Here is a 21,829-nt window from a genome sequence, read left to right on the forward strand (position 1 = left end):
GTCAAAATTTGTGGACCACCACTAAAGTAATACTTAGAAGAAATGTTACAGCTTTGAATATATTTATCAGAAAATGAGAAAGAAGTCAAATTAAAAGGCTGAGCCTTCAAAAAAAGAAGTTAGGAAAAGAGCGTGACCTCAAAGAGACAAGAGCGAAATAAAGGTGAGAAGTCAGCCACGTAAACAAAAAATAGAGACAAAGAGGTTAAAAAGAGCAAAAGCTGGGTTTTCTTTAAAGATTAGTAAGATGAACAAAACTCTACATGAGCCTGAAAATAAACAAGTTTTAGACAAATTCAGAAATACAGATGCAGAAAGAAAAATGAAGTAGCAAGAGCCGAAAAACAGATTTACAAAAATAATGGAAATACTATGAACAATCACACAAGAATAAAACTTAAAGCCTAGATGAAATGGATACACGTCTAGAAAATTATAAAATGCCAAAATCAGTCCATGGACAGAAAACTCAGATAGACTTAATAACAAGGAAAATAAAATGATAAATGTCTCCCAGCACACTCTCAGGCTCAGGTCCCACGGTTTTACAGGTGAGCCCTATCAGATTTCAGATACAGATCATCTTCATCTTATACAGATGGTTCCAAAACCATTTTAACCCATTTTATGAGACCAGCATAACCTCAATTCCAACCAGATAAGAATAAGAAAATTGTAGGCCAATTTTATTTAATAACACAGATGTGACAACTACACATCTAATCCAACAATGTTTTAAAATACAAGACAAAGAAGGGTTGATCAAACAACGCAACGGATGCTTCAACATCAGAGCATCAATCACTGTAATTTACCACATTCATGGACTGAGGGATAAAAATCACCCAGACATGAATAGACTTAAAGGAAAAGGTCAACACCTATTTATGATGAAAGCTCTCAGAAAGTGGAGACAATGGAGTCCTGTAGTTCCTTAACCCGATTAAAGCTGCTATCAAAAATCTCCATTACACACATTCTCAGACTAGGAAAGAAGAGGCAAAGCCCCATCACCACTCTGCAACAGAGTCCTTGGGTTCCAGCTGACAATACAAGTCACTCTGGTATAAGGAGTCGCAGGAATGGGACAAACAAAAGTGTCATTTTTTTGCATGTGATATCGTCCCCAGAGAAATGCAACAGATTCAAGTGAACTTTTAGTAAAACCAATGAGAGATTCAGCAAGCTGGCCAGTTTCAAAATCAGTGAACAAAAACAGATGTTTTCCTCCACACCACAATAACCAATCAGAAAAAAATTTAAGAATAAAAAAAGTCACTGTTCGCAATACTACAGAAACTGTACAGAACTAGGAATTAACCTAATGACGAAGGCTCAAAACCTTTCTGGAGAAAGACCTAAGCAGATGGAGAAATATTCTCGGTCACGGGACAACTTGAAAGTTCTTAATTCTCTCCCAGATTAATCTGTATATTTGATCCAAATCCAATATAACTCCAGCAGAACTTAAGGGGAACTTGATAGAAATGGGCACAAAAGTATAACAGACCTTGAGGAGCCAAGATATTTTGAAAGAGAAAAGCAAAGATCAAATTCACCTGATCAGAAAGTAAAACATTTATAAAGCCACGAAATTAAAACGGTGTGGCACCAGTGCAAGAAGAAACACATAGGGTTTTGGAACAAAAGAACAACCCAGAAACATACCCAACGTGTATATGGGGACTTGGCATACAGTGGAGGTAACTTCCCAAATCACTGGGTAGGAGACTGGACCACTTGGCAGGTGGTGCTGGAAAAACTGAGTATCTCACATTTTACACAAAAAAGCCATCTCCAACCTAAAAATCTAAACGAATCTCTATGGCCGTCCAAGTATGAGTATCTTTGAGATCTTGAGTGGGGAAAGATTTTCTCAAGACTGAAATGAAAAATTGATAGATTTGACTTCATCAAAATTAGGTTTTTCTGTTTATTGAAGGACACTACAGACAAATGAACAAAACGAGTGAAAGACTAGGAGAATATGCTTACAAACATGAAAACCAACACAGGGTGAGCATGCAAACACACAAGAAACTCTTGCAAATCAACAAAAGGACGGTAAACCATTTTAAAAAAGAAAAAAGGGACAAAATATATGACGAGACAATTTACAAAAAAGTAAATCTGAAAACCTAAACAAGTATAAAATGAGGTTTATAGAAGTAGAAAACTTACCGGTGATCAGAGAAAAATCACAACGCTGAAGTGCCACTTTCAAACCATCAGGCAGAAGCCTCTAGGAAGCGCTAATGAGGCTGTGGGAGAGAAGCATGGCGCGGCGCTCTGGCGAGCAAGCTGGTAGTGCTCAGTGAAATTAAGAACACTTTTCACCCTGGGACTCAGCAATCCTACTCCTGGGCATCTGTTAGGAGACACGTGTAATGATGCCCGAGGCCACCAAAGGGGGCCATCCCCAGGGAAGTGGACATGTGAGCTAGAGTGGTGCTAGGGACTGAATGGTGTGTCCCCCAAATTCATATGTTGAAGTCCTAGCCCTCGATGTGATGGTGTTTGGAGGTGGGGCCTTTGGGAGGTTTAGATGAGGTCATGAGGGTGGAATCCCCATGACGGGATTAGTGTCCTTATGAAAACACTCACTCTCTCTCAAGACCCTTCATCATGTTGAGGACAGAGCAAGATGGCTGTCTGCAAGCTAGGGAGAGGGCTGTCCTCAGGAACTGAATCTGCAGGCACCTTGACCTTGGGCTTCCCAGCCTCCAGAACTGTGAGCAATAAATGTCTGCTATTTAACCCACCCCCACTCCTGTGTGTGGTATTTTGTTATAGCAGCCTGAGCTGACTAAGACAAGTGGATTCTTAAGGTGGAATCCGATGTAGCTCTCACGAATGATGAAATTTATGGGGGGTAACATGGACAGATCTCAAAAACAGTGAGAAGTGAAAGGGAAGGAGAGAAAGATTTATAGCACGATGCCACGCTTAAGAATTATAACTACTTATACATACAAAACAGGCCACATACTTTACAAGAATACATCCATATAGAGGCATACTAAACACGTTAGAATGAGGAGAGGAGGAGACTAGAAATGGGGATAGAGCAGAAAGGAGAAAAAATTTAGTAAGATGAATCATGATGTGCTGTGAACTGAGAAGTGATTACTGCAACTCGTGTGGGGGGAGACACACGTGTGTGTACACATGCACACACAAGACACATACATACAAACACACACACACACACGCCCTGAAGGCAGGCAGAAAATAGGGGTTTGATCTTTCCTGCCCAATGAGAGCGTTGGGGCTTCCCTGGTGGCGCAGTGGTTGAGAGTCCGCCTGCCGATGCAGGGGACACGGGTTCGTACCCCGGTCTGGGAAGATCCCACATGCCGCGGAGCGGCTGGGCCCGTGAGCCATGGCCGCTGAGCCTGCGCGTCCGGAGCCTGTGTGCTCCGCAACGGGAGAGGCCACGGCAGTGAGAGGCCCGCGTACCGCAAAAAAAAAAAAAAGAAAAAAAGAAATGAGAGCGTTAAAGTTCTTACAACTTGACTTAAGGATTTCAATCTTTGACATAAAACAACTGGCAAGATGTCCCTAAACTTTCAGAATTATAGTGAACTGGGTTGATAGCAGCCCCTCATTTCTATTCCAAGGAGGTAAGATGATACACCTGTCTGGGTTGACAGACCACAGAGATACACATACATCTTCTACTTGAAGAAGATTTGGTATTTTGCTGTAACTTATGGAACCTGTCAATTTCATTCACAATTTACACCAGCTTCTAACTGTACTTAACTTATATTAACCATTCTAAATGCTCAGTGCTTTATCGGCTGGATCTAAAGTACTGAAGGACATCTGGCTTGGCAAATGGGATTCTGCTTGCTATCAGAAAAGAGAGCTTCAAGCGCTCACTTTCTTCTCACACCCTCAGGTCTGCCTTCAGCCAGGACCAGCGCATCTCAGAAAACATGACTTGCATGTCCACACCCAGACAAAGCAGTCAGGAGAAGCTTTCTGTGGTCTGGACTTGAGCTATAATGCTCGTTTGGCATCACAGAGAGCTGGGGGAGGGCGGCTGCAGGAGCCAGGGCCCAGGTTCCCGCCACCTCCCTGCTCCACGTCCTCCGTGGTTGCCGTCATCCTGGGCTTCCCCCTTTGGGGCTAAGATGATGGCAGCAGGCCTGGGCAGCCTCTTCTCCCGCAGGCGTGTTCACAGGCAGAAAATGGCAGTCTGTCCTGGCTTTTATCAAAGCAGCAGCACCATAAGCAAATCTGCCTGACAGTCCCCATCTCTCTGGCCAAAATGAAGTGAAATACCCAGCACACTTGGCCACGGGAGAGGCCCCTTGCTGGTGAGTAAGGAGGGAAGGCGGGGAGGGGAGAGATGAGGGGAGGGGGGCGGCCAACAGTGTGTGCTCTCATTCAAACTGCTGCCAGCCTCTCCACAATGCAACTGCACGTAACAGTGGTCCCGGGGGCGGGGGGGCGATCCCCATCAGTAAGGCACCCGAGAAAGAGTCAAGAGGAAGACCAGAGCAGAACAGAACAGAGCTAAGATGGAACAGTCTGGACCTTAAAATGAGCACCCCCAGAGAAAACAGGAGTCACAGAGAAGAAGCCACAAAGGAACAGACTCAAAACGCTAAACAGAGTCACCACCTACCATCCAGCAACTCCACTCTTAAGTATATACCTAAGAAAACTGAAAACCTACGGTCACATAAACACTTACACAGAGTTGTTCACAGCAGCCTTCTTCATACTAGCCCCAAAGTGGAAACAATCCAAATGCCCATCAATTTATGAAAGCACAAACAAGAAGTTGTATATCCACACCATGGGATATTATTCAGCCACGAAAAAGAACCAAGTGGTGATACCTGCTACAACGTGGATGAACCGGCAGAACACCACAGTGAGTGAAAGAAGCCAGACGCGAAGGGCCACATACATACTGTATGATTCCGTTTATACGTGAAATACCCAGAATAGACAAACCCACAGAGACAGGAAGTAGATTAAAGGTTACACAGAGCTTGGGGGACGTGGGGCAGGTGAGGAGTGACTGCTGACAGGTATGGGGTTCTCGATGGGGTGTTGGAAACGTTCTGGAATTAGACTGTGGTGATGGTTGCACCACATTGTGAATATACCAAAAAATAATGAATTGTATACTTTAAAAAGGTTAAAATGGTGAGTTTTATATCAATTTTATCTTAAAAAGTAATGGAGCAGAGGTATCAGGCATCATGTCCAGGGAGCTGCCCTGTGCACCAGGACAGCAAGCAGCATGTTCAACGGGGAAAAGTTTTCCAAGCACATGCTGCGCCATCACGCTCCCTCTCCGAAGTGTAAAACTAACTCTCCCTTAAAGAACAGAAATCCCTAAGACACTTAGGGGCCCTCATGGCCTAACTCAAAACTCCGCCTCAGCTTGCGCTTCTGACACAGCCCCTTGGCCAGCACGATCCCAACGGGAAATGCTGGAAAACTTACAGATGAGCATCAGGAAAACCTCCCTAGTCTCAGATATAAGAATCAGCTTTTGAAAAAATGCCCTGAGCCTCTCAAATTAACAGGCCACTGGACACTGGATGCCACCCGCGGGCACCACTGCTGAAAGTCCATTCCAAGAAGCTTCCCTGGAGGACAGCAGGATGGCAGGAGCGTCTGGAGACAGGCTGTGCGGGTAGGGGCGGGAGGCCCACCATGGCGCCCTCGAGCGAACATGCACCCCCCAGCCCAGTTCTGGGAAGGGCTGCGATTCCCCATCAGCGGGAGATGGGAGTGCCCAGCTTCGGGGGCAACGGTGGATCGGGGTACAGATTTCTCAGCAAGACCCCCTCCTCCTAACACAAAATAAAACCACCACCACATGCAAAGAGGAAGCCCACAAACACAAGCTCCATCGTGAGGGCTGAGGCGGTTTCCTGGTCCCAGAGCCCTGCACACTGGCCACCTGGGAATAGTTCCCACAGTGACATTTTTAAACCTGGCTTCCACCCCACCCCCTCCTTTCACCCCAAGGTGGTTCTTGCACCTTTTCCTTTCTCCCTAAACCATCCTGCCCGTTCTTCAGGCCGTGTTCACCCTGACTTAAGTGCGACCTCCCTCCAATATCCCAGAGTAAGTAGAGGAATCCCGCAGTAGTGCCCTGCTCCTCCCGTGTGGCCTCCCCCAGACTTGCTTTCCTAGCTCTCTGACCTGAAAACAAGTTCGAGCCTTTGCGTCCTAAAATAGGCCTCCCCACCCACCACCCCCATCCCTGCACCTCCCCCATGCTGCACACCTCACAGGTCCTGGAGCTGCCCCTGGTGGGGTGGGACAGAGGCACCGGGCAGCCCCAAAGGCAGCCGCACCCCTGGTGACAGAGAGTGGCCATCCTAATAGCTGGCACACAGGAACAGGCCAGCAGGGTGTACCTGACTTGCCACCAGGTATCACGCTATAATTAGCCATTGTAATTGAAGCCGAACGTAATTAATTACAAATTGAAGTGTTCAAGTTTAATTCCATTAAAATTACACCATGAAACTAGGGAATTACAAAGGATTACCGACAAAAAGCAAATAGGGATGAATAAAAGAAACGACGGGCTGACTCCATGCATGTCTGGGTCACACCCAACGCTCAAGTAGGGCGGACGGCACCCCACCTGCTTTTAATCAACCTCTGGGGCCCAGCCCAGCGGCCGTGTGCATGGGCCACCTCTGGAAGGGCCAGCGCCAGGCACCAGGTGACACAGGCCTGCTGGCCGCCCAGCATCTACCGGAACCTGAAGACCACTCCTTCCTCCAGGCACTGCTCCCAGCCCCTCCCCCAGCCCCAGTCTCCTCAGCTGACACCTCTCCCCCAGAAGGCCTGTCCAAATGCCACTCACTGGGCCCATCTCTGCCACGGCCACCACAACCCCAGCAGCCTCCCTGGACACGCCAGGACCCGGGCGCCGCCTCCTCCCTCGGCCACCAGCACTCAGCCTGGCGTCTCTTCTCCTGGCCCAGTCCCTCTCCACCCCTTACTGGACTAGGACGTCCTACCCTCCCGGCTCCATCCCTCACCACCCCTCCCCCTCACACTCTGATCAGCCTGTCCTAAGGAGCTTCTGGAAGAATCCTCCTAACCACAAATCTGTGTGCTGAATTGGCCCTCTCGCATTTAAAAGCAGCATCTCTCAGGGCCCTCAGAACACAGAACTGACTCAGCAGGGCTTTGCACAGAGGCTGTCTGGGCCCAGGCCCTGGGCACGTACTTGCACTCTGCAACGTACTTATTCCTTCTGTGTTTACTTTCTGTCTCCCCTGCTGGATCGTAAGCTCCCTGAGGGCAGGGACGTCCTGCTGCTCTGGTCACTAGAAGGCTGTGCTGGAACAGCGCCTGGCTCACAGGGGAGGTCAGTGCAGCACGATGTCCCAGGCCCATCTTTCCAGGCCCCTGTCCTGCCCTCCGCACACATCAGACACCCCCGGCCCCGAACCTGACGCCTGCGGATGCCCTGTGTCCTGCAGTTCTGACCAGTGGGGCCGCGGGCTCAGTCCTCTTGGTACCCCAGGGGCTTGAACAGGATCCAGTGCGGACACTGGGCACCACGGAGACCCGCTCAATAAATGAATGAATGATAGGCCCCAACAGTCCACGAAAAAGAATGAGTCATTCAAAAAACAAACAAAACTGCAAACCCCCTCACTCAAACACGCTGCATTCTTTCTGAGACCAGCGCACCTTTGCGCATATTTTCTTACTAAATGTACAACTTCATTACAAAACAAGTCGCATCATCTCCAAAAAACCAGGCCTGCAGAATAATCATGTGAATTCAGAGTAGCCTGAACGCTCAGCTTTTCCATGAGGACTCCCTGAGGAAAGTAAGGCGCGTCAGCTGATCAGGCTTCTCATCAAGGGATGGATGTCCACCTGAAGACCCCTTACGGAGCCGGCCTCCTACTGAACACACCCCAGCACCGCCTTCACCTGCAACTGGGAACAAAACCCTGTGTGGTTGATGCTTTTCGGGTGATATGAGTGGATTTGAATCCAGTATCACTACGGTGGCTAAAGCAACTAGATTCCCAGGGGCTGAGGGGGGCGGTTTCGTCTTGGCCGAATATTTGCATCTCACAGCGAATTGCTCCCCAGCACCAGCATCAGGCCAGGTGTGTCAGAGAACAGTCTTGGTTAGAGACCCATGCTCCACAGCCCAGTGCTCAGGGCAGTTCCACTGGACAGTGCCTGGCCTCCCCTGAGCCAGCTCGCTCCCTCCCTCCCTCCCTCCCTCCCTCCCGCCCAGGCCCCACCATCAGGCCTCTCTCCTGCCTTCCATTTCCCCAAAACCTTCCCACAAATTTGCTCTGTGCACAGATGGGGCGTTGAGGGCAGCAGGTGACACAAGGAGGGTTATGTTCAGCCCAACGCTGGAACTGTACCCCTACTATCAAGATAAAGTTTGCTAACGGGAGTACTCACTGCCTGGGGAAGGACTCTCTCTCAGATAATTCTCTTTGGAGCTCTATTGCTGGGAGCTGACTCTGAAGTCTCAGGGCAGGGGAGGCTCTAGAAAATGTCTCGGATCCAGCGAGGCCTTGGCCAGAAGGTGTCTGTCCACCGGTCACCCAAGTACCTTCATGTGCACCTCAGAAACTCTACTCAATCCCCAGCTGCTCACATTCAGTGACTCACCCACCCCCAAGCTCACTCCGGGCAGCTTGTGGACAGGGGACCCCTTCTGCTCCCCCTGTCGCCTCATCACGACGACCCCACTTCAAGGGAGAGCTCCTCTCAGGTACAGCAGGGGTGGCAGGGAAAGTGTGGACGGGACAGAGGCAGCCCCAGGCATCCACCTTCTCCTTGCAGCTTCTCACCTTCCAGCCCGGATCGTAGCTCCTCCACTGGACTGTGGTGTGGACGACAGGAAAGAAATCAACAGCCTAAACCAGATCCTGCCCAGCGTCAATACTCAGGAAATGAGAGCTGATACCATATATATACATATATATATATATATATATATGGCATAAAAAAAATTTTTTTAAGCATCTGTCTTGTCACTAGTAGACATAAAACCAGCTACAATAAGAGGAATCCAATGCTTTCCTTCTCTTCTCTGCCTTTTCCTGAAGCAACACTGCAATCCCAGCTCCAGAAATGGGGAAGTTAAGACACAAGGTGGGAGCGGGGGGGACCAGATTAATCCGTCAGCCCTCCCCACCGCAAATGATGGCCAACTCTCAAGCACCAACCAAAACGCAAACAGATCCTCCACAGGCTTCAACCCACCTTGGAGACTCAACATCAAAACCTCTCCACTGCACTTCACCCCTCCTTTTTCCCAGGGCTCAGCCCCTGAATTCCCGCCACTCCCCCCAAAACCCACAAAGCCCAACAAAGGAGCGTGTCTTCTTCCACTGCCTCCTCCCCGTCCCTCTGGACACCAGGCCGTGCCCCCCTCATCAGCCACCCAGGCTGGACCCCAGGGACGGTGGCTCCTCTCAGCGCCCCCCCTTGGTGAGGTCCTGGCAGCCCTCACTTCCCCAAATCCATGCAAATGCTGATGCAGCCAGACACTGACGTCACCCCTACAAAAATACCCTAGGTACTTTCTTTGTAAATGAAGAAGCAGAGAAAGCATGCAGGCTATGAAGGCCACTGCTGTGAAACGAGCTGCTCGGGAGCCTTTGCCCAGGCCCACGGGACAGCTTCTGGGGGCCGAGCACGCCTGAGACGTTTCTCCAGCGCTGACCCCCAAGCCTTCGTGTTTCTTGCTACTCGCTTTCTCTTGCATTGGTGGAGTCCTGACCGTTGCAATACCAACTTTCCCCATTCATATGGGGAAGTTTCCTCCCATTCAGGCTGTGAGCAGAGTCAGAGAATAAATCTCTGTCAAAGAATTGTTCTGCCCGATTCTATTTTTAAAAACGTGAATTTTCTGTGTTATGTGCCACAAATTATGTATATTTTAACCAACGTATATGTCACTTTGCAAAGAAGGAGTTTAATAAACGGGAATAAAAAAAGAAATACATGTTCTATCAGTGTGTATCTATCAGTAGCTTTCAAAACACAGCCATTTTAATATACCCTGCCTACCTTTCACAATTCTAAGAAGAATTCCGTTTGCTTTCTTAAACTAACTAGCTGAGTGAGTCCCAAATCAGAAATACACAGGACTGCTCCCTAAAAGACGCCCTCAGTTCTCGTGCAGCAGGACTCGCTGGGTGCCAAGATTTGTGGTGGGTGCCACAGCAGAGGGCAGAGTGAACAGCAGGTGCGTGCCTGGGAAGCTCAGTGGGTGCTATGTGGGGGCCATCAGAAACAGCAAAGGAGACAGTCAGAGCTCAGCGACCACCGGCCACCCCCCAACTGCTCTGCTGGCACACCCTCTCCCACGCTTCCCCAGGTGCACAGAACTCGGCTCAAGCTTTACCGGCCTCTGGGCGCTTTCCCTGCCCACTCCACCCGGCTCTGGACGCCCATCCTCTGCAGCCCTCCACCGATCCACGCGCATGCTCCGTGACGGCTGCCTCCCAGCCACCCGGCGCACCTCTGCCCATAGCAGGCTGCCCGCTCTTCCAGCGGGGAGCCGCGGCTCTCTCACCCTGCATCACAGTGCCTGGCACACAGGGGCTCCCTTGGCGTTGGTGAAAATGAAGAAGTGCATAAACTAGGCTACAGACTCAGATGTGCAGAGGGAGGAGTTTCCCCAGTGGACCGGGGATCTGGGATCCTCCTAAGCGGGGAGGGGGCGGGGTGGAGACAGCCGTCAGGAACTCTGCCTCCTAAGGAATGTGGCCGCCATTCTGTGCCAACGTGAGCCACTGTGGGTCTTTAAGGAGAGGAATGACATGATGAAATCAATGATTTGGGAAGATTCATCTGGCAGCCACATACATAATGGATCGCGACCCGTTTCAGACAATTTTCAAAAGGCTACACTCAGCTCTTGTAGTTAGGAAGCTTTGGCTCTCACACACAAGCAGCCTTCAAAACTAACTGCGCGCGCACACGCACACACAAGATTTATTGAAGTATCAGTGTGTCTTAAAATGACAGCATAATTACACACCAACACAGAGCAACGTGAAACAATCACCACAAACCACTTCTTACTCCTCCTGACGATGACATTCAACCGTAACTGGCAATACCCTTCCTCTTCCAATCCCATATCAATGCTGACAAATTGGGGTGCCAGGGTTGAGGAACCATAGGGGGAAGAGCATGTGTCCCTCCCCCTCCCCCAACCCCCAGGGATGGTCGGCTCCAGGTGACAGCTTCCTGCCATGCTCTCCAAGGTAAGTGCTCGCCAGGCCCTGGCCGCCTCACTGGTCCTCTGCGCTTGCCCCTGAGGTCCCTGGCAGACCACGTCACCTGGACAGGGCGCTCTGGCAGCAGCCTGGGCTTCCCGTCTGGCTGCTGGGTCCCACACATGCCTGTGGAGCAGAAGCATGACTCTGAACCTGACCTGTCTCCGACTTGGCTGACGGGTGTGACAGCGCACTGTGTTATGTAAACGAGTCGAGGTACAAGAGGTACAAGTGAAACAAAGCGATTCCAGTAAACTGAGGTTTCTACACTGGTTTACATGAACCCTCTGATTCTCACAGCTTTCTGTTTCAAAAACGTACAACTTACACCACCTCTTCCTGTGTGAACGGTAAGGGAAGGTGGAATTTTATTTGCAGGTCTACGTATTTTAGCTGTAACTTCTGCACGGTGATGACCCAAAATTTTTTCCCCTTTAAAAGGTTTGTGTCCTATGGGCAGCTGGGCACAGTAGAACAATGTGAAACAAAGAATTCACTGTACACAGAACCGCATGGGTTCAAGTTCTAGGGCAACTATCATGGTGAAAAACAGAAAATAAAGGATGCGTTTCACCATTATCTGCCACACCTTTCCGAATGAAGCAAAAACGGTGACAGGAGCAACAGAATGTTCTTATTTTCAGGGTAAGGAGAAAAAAAATCTTTTCCAAACCTAATCAAAAAATTGAATGTACAATCCCCTCCAGCAAGAATTTTATTTTTAATTTTCATTTACATAGTATCTTTCTTCCAAGAATCTCAAAATAATGGAGCTCCACAAATACTTTTAAAAAAACAACAACAACAACAGTTGTCACACGAAGGAGGGGACAGGCTTGGCAGGGCGGGAGCTCAGAGAGGGACAAGAAGTGGCAAGCAGGGTGGCAGCAGGCACTCGGCTGGCAGCACCCAGGCTGAGCGCGGCTCCGAAGCGGCCCTTCCTTTGCCAGCAGCTCACCGGCCTTGCTTCTATTTGCATCTTCCAGCTCTTCAAGACAAGGATTTACCTTTGGTGTCACTTACTAGCTTTACATCAAATTATTTTGATCTAAAGAGCAATTTCTCCTCCAAAAATCCAAGGGAAGGTGGCAATAAACCAAAGACCCTTGCAGGTCCAAAATAACAACTGAACCAAGATGCCTAAAATGAGTTCATATTCTTTTGGGTCTTAAAAATATAAAACTATGTTAGAAAATAAAATGTTAACAATTTATTAGGGGAAGAGACCTGGTGATTAAGAAAGACCATCTTGCTTTTTGGGGGAAATTGGAAAGAAGCTTTTGAGCTGGTTGGGTTTTTTGTTTTTTACAGCTGGGTGGACAGGATCTGAACGCCTTACATTTGGCAAAAAGCTGTCAACACCCAAATAAAATTTTAATGACAGTAAGAATGGCATTCTATTTCTCACAATTTCGCAATGTTCACTTAAGAAAGAGCTAATTTGTCAATATGTTTTTCCCTTAACCAAACTCAAGACACCACACAACTATGCATAACTTTTTAAAGAAATGTTAACTCCTTTAACTTATTTGATAAACACAGTCAAAGAGAAAGATGTCTAAGAAAACGGCCGCAGGCTGGTATACCCAGGGTAATGCTAAGAGAGCACAAGCTTCAGAGAGAGTTCTGGTAATTTCTCCCGACATTAACTTCACAAATCACAGTCAAAAGCATCCAGGATTTCAACTGTCAGCTGAGTGAGTCGGCCACAAGCAAGACTGGGTAGGCCCTGCTGTGGCCTCTTGTGTTTTATAAAAGGTGTGGACCACATAGCTGGTGTTCCCAACTTCACAAGTGCCTCAAAGAAGGAAGCAGAATCTAGTCAGTTTCACGTGCACCTCCTACCTATTCTTCCAGTGGCTCTGCAGTGTTGGATAAATTCTTGGAAGGACTGAACACTCCCAACCCCGCTCCTTTCCGGTCACCTGTCCCATGGTGTTCCTGAGAATGGGGCGGGGGGGGGGGGAACCTCTGCGTAGGGATCCCACCAATCATACATTTGAAGAACTTCCCCGGCTGCCCCAGGCCCAGGGCTCTAATAAACACAAAAATTCTGCTGCCTGCCCGGGGCCTCCTGCCTAAGGAAAGGCCTTCAGATTCAAATGAAGAAACTGACAACATTTATTTTGCACACTAACATCATCGTATCAGAATTTAATTACAGCAAGAATTAGAATTATTTTTATAAGAAAGTTGTTTACTTTTCAAAGGAAAGGTTCTTGATGGGGTTTGCAACAAATCAGACGTCTTTCAGGAAGAGCTGTTCGCCTTCAAACTACGTCACATTATATGAACAGGGTAGCGCACAGACTTTTTAAGTCACAGGTACATTATCCCAGGTGCTTAGCCCAGGTGCTTCAAAGCAGCTTCAAGCCATGGTACAAATGAAGGCTATGCCACAGGTACCCCGTCAATCCCAGGTAAGTCCCTGCAGGAACACCTCCTGCCCAGCCAAAGACCGTTCTCCTCTACCAGCGTTCTCAGAGGAGAGCCGAAAAGCAGGACTGATTACAGCTCAGCAAATCCAAGACTGTGAGAACCGACAGCTCGACACAAATCAGCACCTAAACACCAACCGAAACTTGGTTCTTAAACATAAAGCAAAACCAAGGCTATTAGCTGGCTTTGAAAAGTAGAATAGGAAGGGCTTCCCTGGTGGCGCAGTGGTTGAGAGTCCGCCTGCCGATGCAGGGGACACGGGTTCGTGCCCCGGTCCGGGAAGATCCCACATGCCGCGGAGCGGCTGGGCCCCTGCGTGTCCGGAGCTTGTGCTCCACAACGGGAGAGGCCACAACAGTGAGAGGCCTGTGTACCGCAAAAAAAAAAAAAAAAAAAAAAAAAAGAAAGAAAAGTAGAATAGGAAGAATGACTGAGATAATTCAGAGGGCCCCACCGTGAACATTTTACTGAAATATCCTCCTAACCTGGTGTTTGGTTTGGTCTGGTTTGGTTGCTATTTAAGGTTACATCTCTAAATGTACTTAGGGAAAGTAATTTCTTTCTGAATTTGAAATGTTTATCAGGGTATAAGAAAAGGTACCCAAATGCTCATGTCAACAAATGCTTATTAAATCAGAAATCACAAATTTCTTTGCTCTATTAGTTATATAATACAGATATTAAATCGCTCGTCTAATTATGCCATTAAAGTTCCCCTTTCACTCCGTGATCCACACATGCACAGTTCTCTTGGGTGTCCAAGCACACACAGGTATCCCGTCCCTAAAACGCCCAGCACAGCTGAACATCAGGTAAACAGCAGTGGGGCACAGGGAGAGGTCACAGAGCCCCATTTCAAACAGCTTCAACAAAATGAATGGCCATAAGTAAGGAGTGTCTCTGTGCTCTGCTATAATAAGATTCAAACACAGGATTCCAAGAATTCCACCTGTTTCCAATTAGATACCAGAACTGCTTGAGTGTTTAAACCACATTCACTTGCTACTTATACAAAACAATTCTTCCGGGTTTTCTGAACATTTTAAGTATGTTAAAATAAGATTAAGGGTCTGGTTTAGACAATCAGAGGCAGGGGAATTTCAGCTGAAACCAAAACTATCTCTCTGCAGCCATAATGCAGAGCTTCAGACAAAACAACAGGATGAAATACACGAATTTCTATCTTTGACAATTACTTGTAAAAATCAGAACTTTCATAGGGAAAGCTACTATATATATATAATGTATGTATAATATGTTAAATAGGTTTTTAAATAATTTCTAAAAATATATGATCCTGTATATTTAATGTTTATAGTAACTTTTAGTCAGCATTTATGTTACAGTCCATCAGATATACCTGTCTTAAATATGTGACACTTACATGAAGCCAAACGTGTGACCTGAAAAAGACGGAAGCACAGGTAGGAATCTGGCTTAGCTCTGCAGGATTTTTCACACGATGAATTTCTCTTTTTAAAAATGTACAACTTTTCCTCTAACAAATTTGTCCTTCCTTCCTTTCACTGAGGATGTTCCTTGTGCTTTTATAAAGGAGCTGAAAGGCACATGGATTTTCTACTTGGAGCCCTGTTTTCTCTCCTAAGACACAGAATATGAGCACAGCCTCAGGAGCAGTTTAGACTGCTGACTGCTCCAGGTAGACTCGGAGTGGAGGGTCTCCAAGCACAGCCCGGTGCTTCTGCACAGGGACATCCCCCCCTCCACACCACCCACCCCCCCGGCCTCACATGAACCCTAGTGGGTTCGTCTGAATTGCATACAACAGGGCAGAGAACTTCTTCAACAGCCACTAAAGGTCTTGGGCTCCATCAGCTCACCAGACAGTATTTTTAATTTTAAGGTTAGCTCAGTGGATTAGGAGAGAGTCATTCCTGAGGGGACTAGCAATCTGTCCGTTTCATGTCACTAACTACTGGCAGGAGATGGGTGAAATTGGGGAAGCAGAAGAGGGCCTCTATGGACCCAACTGCCCAGGAGGTGCTGCGTAACTCAACCCCTTCACTGACTTACACCTTTAAAAAAAAAAAAAAAAGGCAAAACAAAAACCCAAAAAAAAACCCTACACATAGTTTTGTATAAAAGAAAAAGAAAAAAAAAACTTTAATCAAGTGATAATGACCCCCTTCCCACACTCAATCTCAAAGACAACGATATTAAGAGAACCAAGAAAACAAAAACAGCAGTTGTGTGGAACCCCTCCAGTTGTTTACTCATTATTTTATAAAGGGTCCTAGATGAGATACATATTTTAATCAAAATAATATACTTCCTAGAGGGAAGAGTTCTGGAGGGCTGGTAACATACACACTTCCTTAACAGGAGAAAACAAAATAAAAGCAACCAGAAAATGGACTTGCAGCAAAAATGAAATTGTTTTCTTATTTTGAAAAAGAGGAAAACATTTAAAGGTTACTTTTGCAGAGGTTCCTTAAAGGGAAAGGCTAGTCACCACGGAGGAATAACGAACGCCCTAGCCAGGCACTGGCAAAAAGCTACCCTAACATACAGAGTTACATGAGCTCATTTTAGAAAGTGTCCTCTTTCCAAACGTGTATTTAAAAGACAAATTTATACAATAGTGGTTTTCTTATTAAAAAAAAAAAAATCCTGGTTTTTACAAGTCTGGGATAGGATAGAAACTTGTCCAACTAGTCTTAACAAGGCCAGATCACTGAAATTCCCATACCAACAAGACTTTGGGACTAAAAAGGAAACAAAATAGAGCTCAGTCTTCAGAAACTCTCTTCCTGGGCACTCACTGCACAGCCCAAGGCAGCTTCAAGTCAGACCGAGCAGAGGGCCCGGAACTCTGCCCCGGCTCCCCGCATTGTGGCCAGGGGCTCCCCGCATTGTGGCCAGGGGCACAATTGCCTCAACTCACCTGGACCCTCCGAGACCCAGCCTCTTTACCACAACCCTCGCTGGGCTCTGCAGGCAACCCGATCTCGGTGTAAGGGGCTCTGGAAAGATGAGAAGAGTCTGAAACTAATGAATTCTCTCTTCTCAAACTGCAGTCCCACTGGCTCACTTACTGTCTGAGAATAGAGGTGACGCTAAACTAGATATCATTTCAAAAGGCCTCTTCAGGGCCCAGAGAAAGAACTAGTTTAGCCTTCTCCTGGAACTTGGGCGTTCCACAGGCAACTGAAGGTTTTCAAACAGGCGATGAAGCGGCAACAGGAAATCAATCATCGAAGGCCAAATCCTTATCTATCACCAAAAGCCAATGGCTGCTCAGTAAAAAAAACGATGCTCAAAGAATTTTTAAGATTCAAGATGAACATCTGAAAGGGCATTCACATGAACTGATAGGGAAACTTTTCAGTAAAGTTACACAGTTAACCATGCTACCCTGAAGAACTAGCTAATCACCAAGGTGGGGGGGAACGGGGTCAACGAGTTCATATAATAACTCCCTAGAAACCAAATCCACCTCCCAGGCAGTTTTGCCAGGATGCTTAAAGAAGAAACCGCATTGGTGTTAAGCTAGAATGTCACGTTTAGGAAGACAAGAAAAAAAAAAAATTAAGGTTTGTCTCCTAAAACTCCACAACGGGTTTTACAGTAAGCTCAGGAATTAAATTATGGTAAAAGGGAGCTATTTTTACTAAAACAGGGTAGACCAATTTATCAAAAATGCCATTCAGCTGTGTTCATTACATTCAGGAATCTAATTTACACAATAGACACTTTGGAGTAATCTATTTTAGTCAATAAACACGAACTCCTTTAAGTTTTAATCTTATCGGAAATACATATTTCACATAGTCTTCTTGCTAGTTAAGTGACAAATCTGAAGAAATTTCATAACGACTATGAGTCTGCTTTACCGCTCTTACGTAGGCAGAGCAGAAAACAAGCACACACAATTAAAGTTGTCATACTCCGTTTATATACATTTTAATCCAATCCGCTTCACTTCATACAAGCCCGCATCTGGAGTTCATTTGCTTTCCTCCTAAAAGTACTGTAGGTCACTATCACCAGTCCTCCGGGTTAGGAAAGTTAGGCCAAGTTTACCTTCAAGCACACCTCTGAGTTGGGAGCAACAGCCGTCCCCCCCGGGACGCCGAGGGCCCACACCCCCGCCCCGGAGCGCCAGGCCGCCCAGGGTCTCTAAGACGCAGACACCCCCCCAACACCACCGCCAGCGCTCGCGGAGTTTCTGGCCCACACGCCGCTCACCTTCAACTTGGCTCCGGCTACGCACAACATCCACCTGGCAGAGTCCCGGGGCCGTCCCGGCGCCGCGAGCGCGGAGCTGGCAGGTCCCGGGCGGACCCCGAGGGCGCGCCGCTCCCCTGGGTGGGGGTTGGCAGGCAGGAACGCGCCCCCTGGGCACGCCTGCGGCTCGGGCGCCGGATGTGGAGCCCCAGCACGATGCCCCCTCGGCGCCCGGGGCTCGGCGCGTGGTCCACGGCCCGGTATACCACAGTCCAGCGACGCCCCGGGGGCTTTGGTTTCGAGAACCCGATCGGAGTAGGCATTTCGAAGCGGACCCGCCGCGCGGTCCATTGCCCCCCGCGGGCCCTGCTGGGAGGACAGGGCCTCGGAGGAGAGGATCAGAGAGAAGCGAGGGGGTGGGATATTTACTGGGGTCCGCGGGAGCCCCTGGGCGCGGGGAGAGGACCGCCCGGACAGGCGCCGGGGAGCAAGCGCCCCCGGCCCGGACAGACCGCGCAACCGGGCGCAGAGCCGGGCCTGCGTTCGGGGAAAGTTGCAGCCCTCCTCCGGCGCCCGTACCCGCGCCCCCGGGACACCCGACACCCGGGCTCCGCGTGCGCGGCGCCCGCCGCCCCCAGCAAGTTTCCCCAAGCGCCCCTACCGGGGTTCCCGGCCGCGGAGGGGCCGGCTCCGCGCCGCTCCTGCAGGCACACAAAAGAGCGGGGCGGCTGCGGGGTCTGCGGGTGGCCCCCGGGCACCCGCCCGGACGTAAACAAACCCCGGGGTCCGCGCTGGGCGCCCCACGCCTGGCGGGGGAGCGGCGGCGCGGTCCCCGCCCGCTGACAGCCGGGGGCCGCGGCTGGGGGCCGCGGCCGGGGCCCGGGCCGGCCGGGTAGCGCGGACGCCCGCCCGGCCACCCGCCCGCCTGGCCGGAGCCCGGCCGCGCCGCCGCCGCCGCCGCCGCCGGTGGCCGCTCTGACCCTCCCCCGAGCCGGCGGCACCACAGCGCCACCAGCCCCAGCTCCGCCGCGCCGGCGGCAGTGGCGGCGGCTGCTCCTCCTGGAGAGGCAGGCGCTTCACCCCCACAGCAACTCCCCACAAACTTTCCCCGGGAATACGGCGGGCAGGGGGCGCGGGGCGCGCGGTCGGGCGCCGCCGCCGGGCCGCAGCCCCCTCCCGGCGCAGCGCCCGCCGCCGCCGCCCGCCGCCCGCTCCCCGCTCGCGCGCGCACCCCGCGGACAGCCGGGGCCGCCCCCTCCCCGGTCCCGCGGCGGCGGCGGCGGCGGTGGCGGCGGCGGCGCAGGGCCGGGGGGGCGCCCGGGGTGGGGGCCGACACCGGGGGCAGCGGTGGCGGCGGCGGCTCCCGGCGCCATCTTGGGCTGATCGATGAATTGAACAAAGAGGATCAATTTCTGATCAAGCGAGTTATCAATGGGGGCCGGGGAGCGAGAGGGACTTATCCCCGACTCGGCCCCGCTTTCCCCGGCACCCCCCTCCTCCCCTCCGCCGCGGCCCCCCGGCGGCCGGGCAGCCCGGAGCCCCGGGGGAGGCCGCGACCGCCCGCAGCCCCCACCCCCGGGCGAGAGGCCGAGCGAGGAGAAGCCTGACCTGCAGCTGCTGTAAATCAAAGCGCTTCCAATATTGAAACATCGATCCCACATTGGCCGCCATCTTGAGACATATTGAGACGGAGTGAGAGGCTGATAGAGAGGGGGCTGGAGTTCAGGAGCCGCCAGGAGGCAGCAGGCGGGCGGCGCCAAAACCCGGCCTGGAGCCGGCCGCCGCCGCCGCCACGGAGGACGCGGACTCCTCCTCACGGCGCCGCCGCAGCCATGGCGAGCCCGAGCCCGAGCCGGAGCCGGAGTCGGAGCCCGAGGGCGCGGCGGCGGCCGCCGGGCCTCGCGTGCGCGGCCCCTGCCCCCTCCCCCCGCGCCCGCCGCCAGGCCCGCGACCCCCGCCCCTCCCGAGCCCCCGGCCCCTGCGGGCGGCGGCCGCCTCCCCGGCCCCGAGGGGGCGCTGGAGGGCGACGGGAGGGGCGCCCCGGGCCCCCGCAGGAGGCCCCGGGCCCGGCTCACCTGGGGCGGTTTTCGGGCGCCGGGGGTCGCGGTCTCGGGCGGCGACGCAGCGCAGCCCCTTCTGGGCCCTCTGTTGGGAGCGGGCGGCCGTTTGGGAAGGGCACCGGCCCCGCGCCGCTTTCACTCGCCCTCCGGCAGGGCGCCGAGCGCGCGGAGCCGCCGCGACCACCTGCCCGAGCCCCGACCCCGCGTGGACCCGGCCCACGGCTGCGGCGCTGGTGTGAGGCGCTCTGGCGGTCGGCTGCCGCACACCCTCTCCCTGCGACCCAGCCGGATTCAGAGACCGAGCCAGACACGAACGGCGTTTCATGTTGGGGGCACTGGAGCCGGGGGAAAGCAGCCCTGACCCCCGTGTCGCTGCACACGTTAATGTCCCGCACAGTGGCCGCGCGGTCCCCGCGCCGCACCGCGCCCCTGGTGGCCGGGGGTCCCGATGGCCCCTGTCCGCCGGAGCTGCGCCAGCTTAGGCCACGACAGGAAAAGTCTTGGAGCCCAGTTCTGTATCCCCCCGCACCGCTTAAGCGGAACAGCCTTAGAAACTTCCTGTAGTTCAGACACATCGGTTTGGGTGCAAAAACTTGGAAAGTGTGGGTACGCTCATAACAAAAAGCATGGTCCCTAGTTTACAGGAATGCTAAAATATAAACCCCAAAGTCAATTCTCTTTTGATTTCTTTCTTCGAAGAAACCTGGCAAGAAGTACGCGTTTTATGGTCGTCATCTTTAATTGATTATAACACACGTGAGTTTGAGTTTCCAGTAGGAATACTGTACTTTTACTCTCCCGCCCTTCTTTTAACGTGTAATTAGTTAAAACAAATACCCACATTCCTCAATCTCGAAAATTATATGTAAATAAAATCTGTAAGGAACACAAAACATGTAAGTGGGATATAATTGCATTTCAACTGAGTTCGAGGGTTTAGCGTTGATCGTTGGAGTGAACTCAACATTTTTGAATGAAGGGACTGGAAGTGAAAGTCCCCGAGATTTGGAGAACACACTTGCCCCCAGGTCTGCCACTGGCGACCAGGAGCCTCAGTTTCGACAACGCGCGACTCCCGAGGTCTTTAGGGGGATTCCCTGGGCGTCCCGGCGGCAGCTTTGAGCCGCAGCAAGGGCAGGAAGCAGGTGGGTGGGAGCGGGCGGGCGCCGGGAGCCTTGGCCCCAGATGCAGTGACGCCGCGCCAAGCAGGGCACTCCCGACCTCGGGACGCCTAGGGCCGGCTCGGCGTGGGGCGCCCGAGCCCGCGCGCGCAGGCGGCTAGCGACCGCGCTGCAGCTCCGACCGCGCCGCCCGGTAGAGGGCAGCGGCGCCCCGACACTCGCGTCCTCTGGTCCCAGCGCACGTGCCCACCCGCGCGCCCCGCGCTTGGCCACGCCCTGTCCCAAAGCCAGGCCCCTAGCGGGAAACAGCAGTGCCACCTCTAGCGATTCCCGTCCCGACGAAATGCCACATGTAAAGATTCCTCCCGCTCCCACACTTGAGGGTACGTCTGCCTTCCCCTCCTATTTGTGCAGTGGCAGGCAGGTGAGACCTCGGAATTGCCCGAAAGGTACCTAGACAAATAAAATGTGCAAGGGCTTAAAAAAAAAAAAAAAACCCTCCCGTGGGGAAGGCTCAAGGAAGGATCAGGGAAATGGTTTGGATTTGGTGCAGATGTTCTCAATCTAATTATCGTGTCGATCCCCAGGGTTTGAACCAAAAAAAAAGTGAAATATATATGACCTGTGTAATACTCCAGAAACACATCTGGTTGGAATTCAGGATTCTGAATCCACGGCAATATTTCAGAAATAAATTTGAATGAGTATTAAATACCCTTGTTACATTTCAGGTTATACTTACGTTATTTAC

General features: G+C 51.0%; 1 protein-coding gene across 7 annotated transcripts in view; it reads right to left on the reverse strand.

Moving 5' to 3' along the window:
* CUX1 (cut like homeobox 1) overlaps positions 1-19,794 on the reverse strand; it is a 371,395-nt gene extending 351,601 nt beyond the window's left edge. The window contains exon 1 of one of the 7 annotated variants that reach the window (XM_060032299.1): positions 19,506-19,724. In XM_060032299.1, coding sequence (XP_059888282.1) covers positions 19,506-19,568 — 63 coding nt within the window. In that variant the 5' untranslated portion in view covers positions 19,569-19,724. Of the gene's footprint in view, positions 1-17,918; positions 18,818-19,505 lie in introns of those variants that run through there. The other 6 variants (XM_060032300.1, XM_060032298.1, XM_060032297.1 and 3 more) reach the window with 6 other exon arrangements.
* Between the last annotated feature and the right edge of the window lie 2,035 nt (positions 19,795-21,829).

The sequence above is a fragment of the Delphinus delphis genome, chromosome 15 (assembly GCF_949987515.2).
Source record: "Delphinus delphis chromosome 15, mDelDel1.2, whole genome shotgun sequence".
NCBI lineage: Eukaryota > Metazoa > Chordata > Mammalia > Artiodactyla > Delphinidae > Delphinus > Delphinus delphis.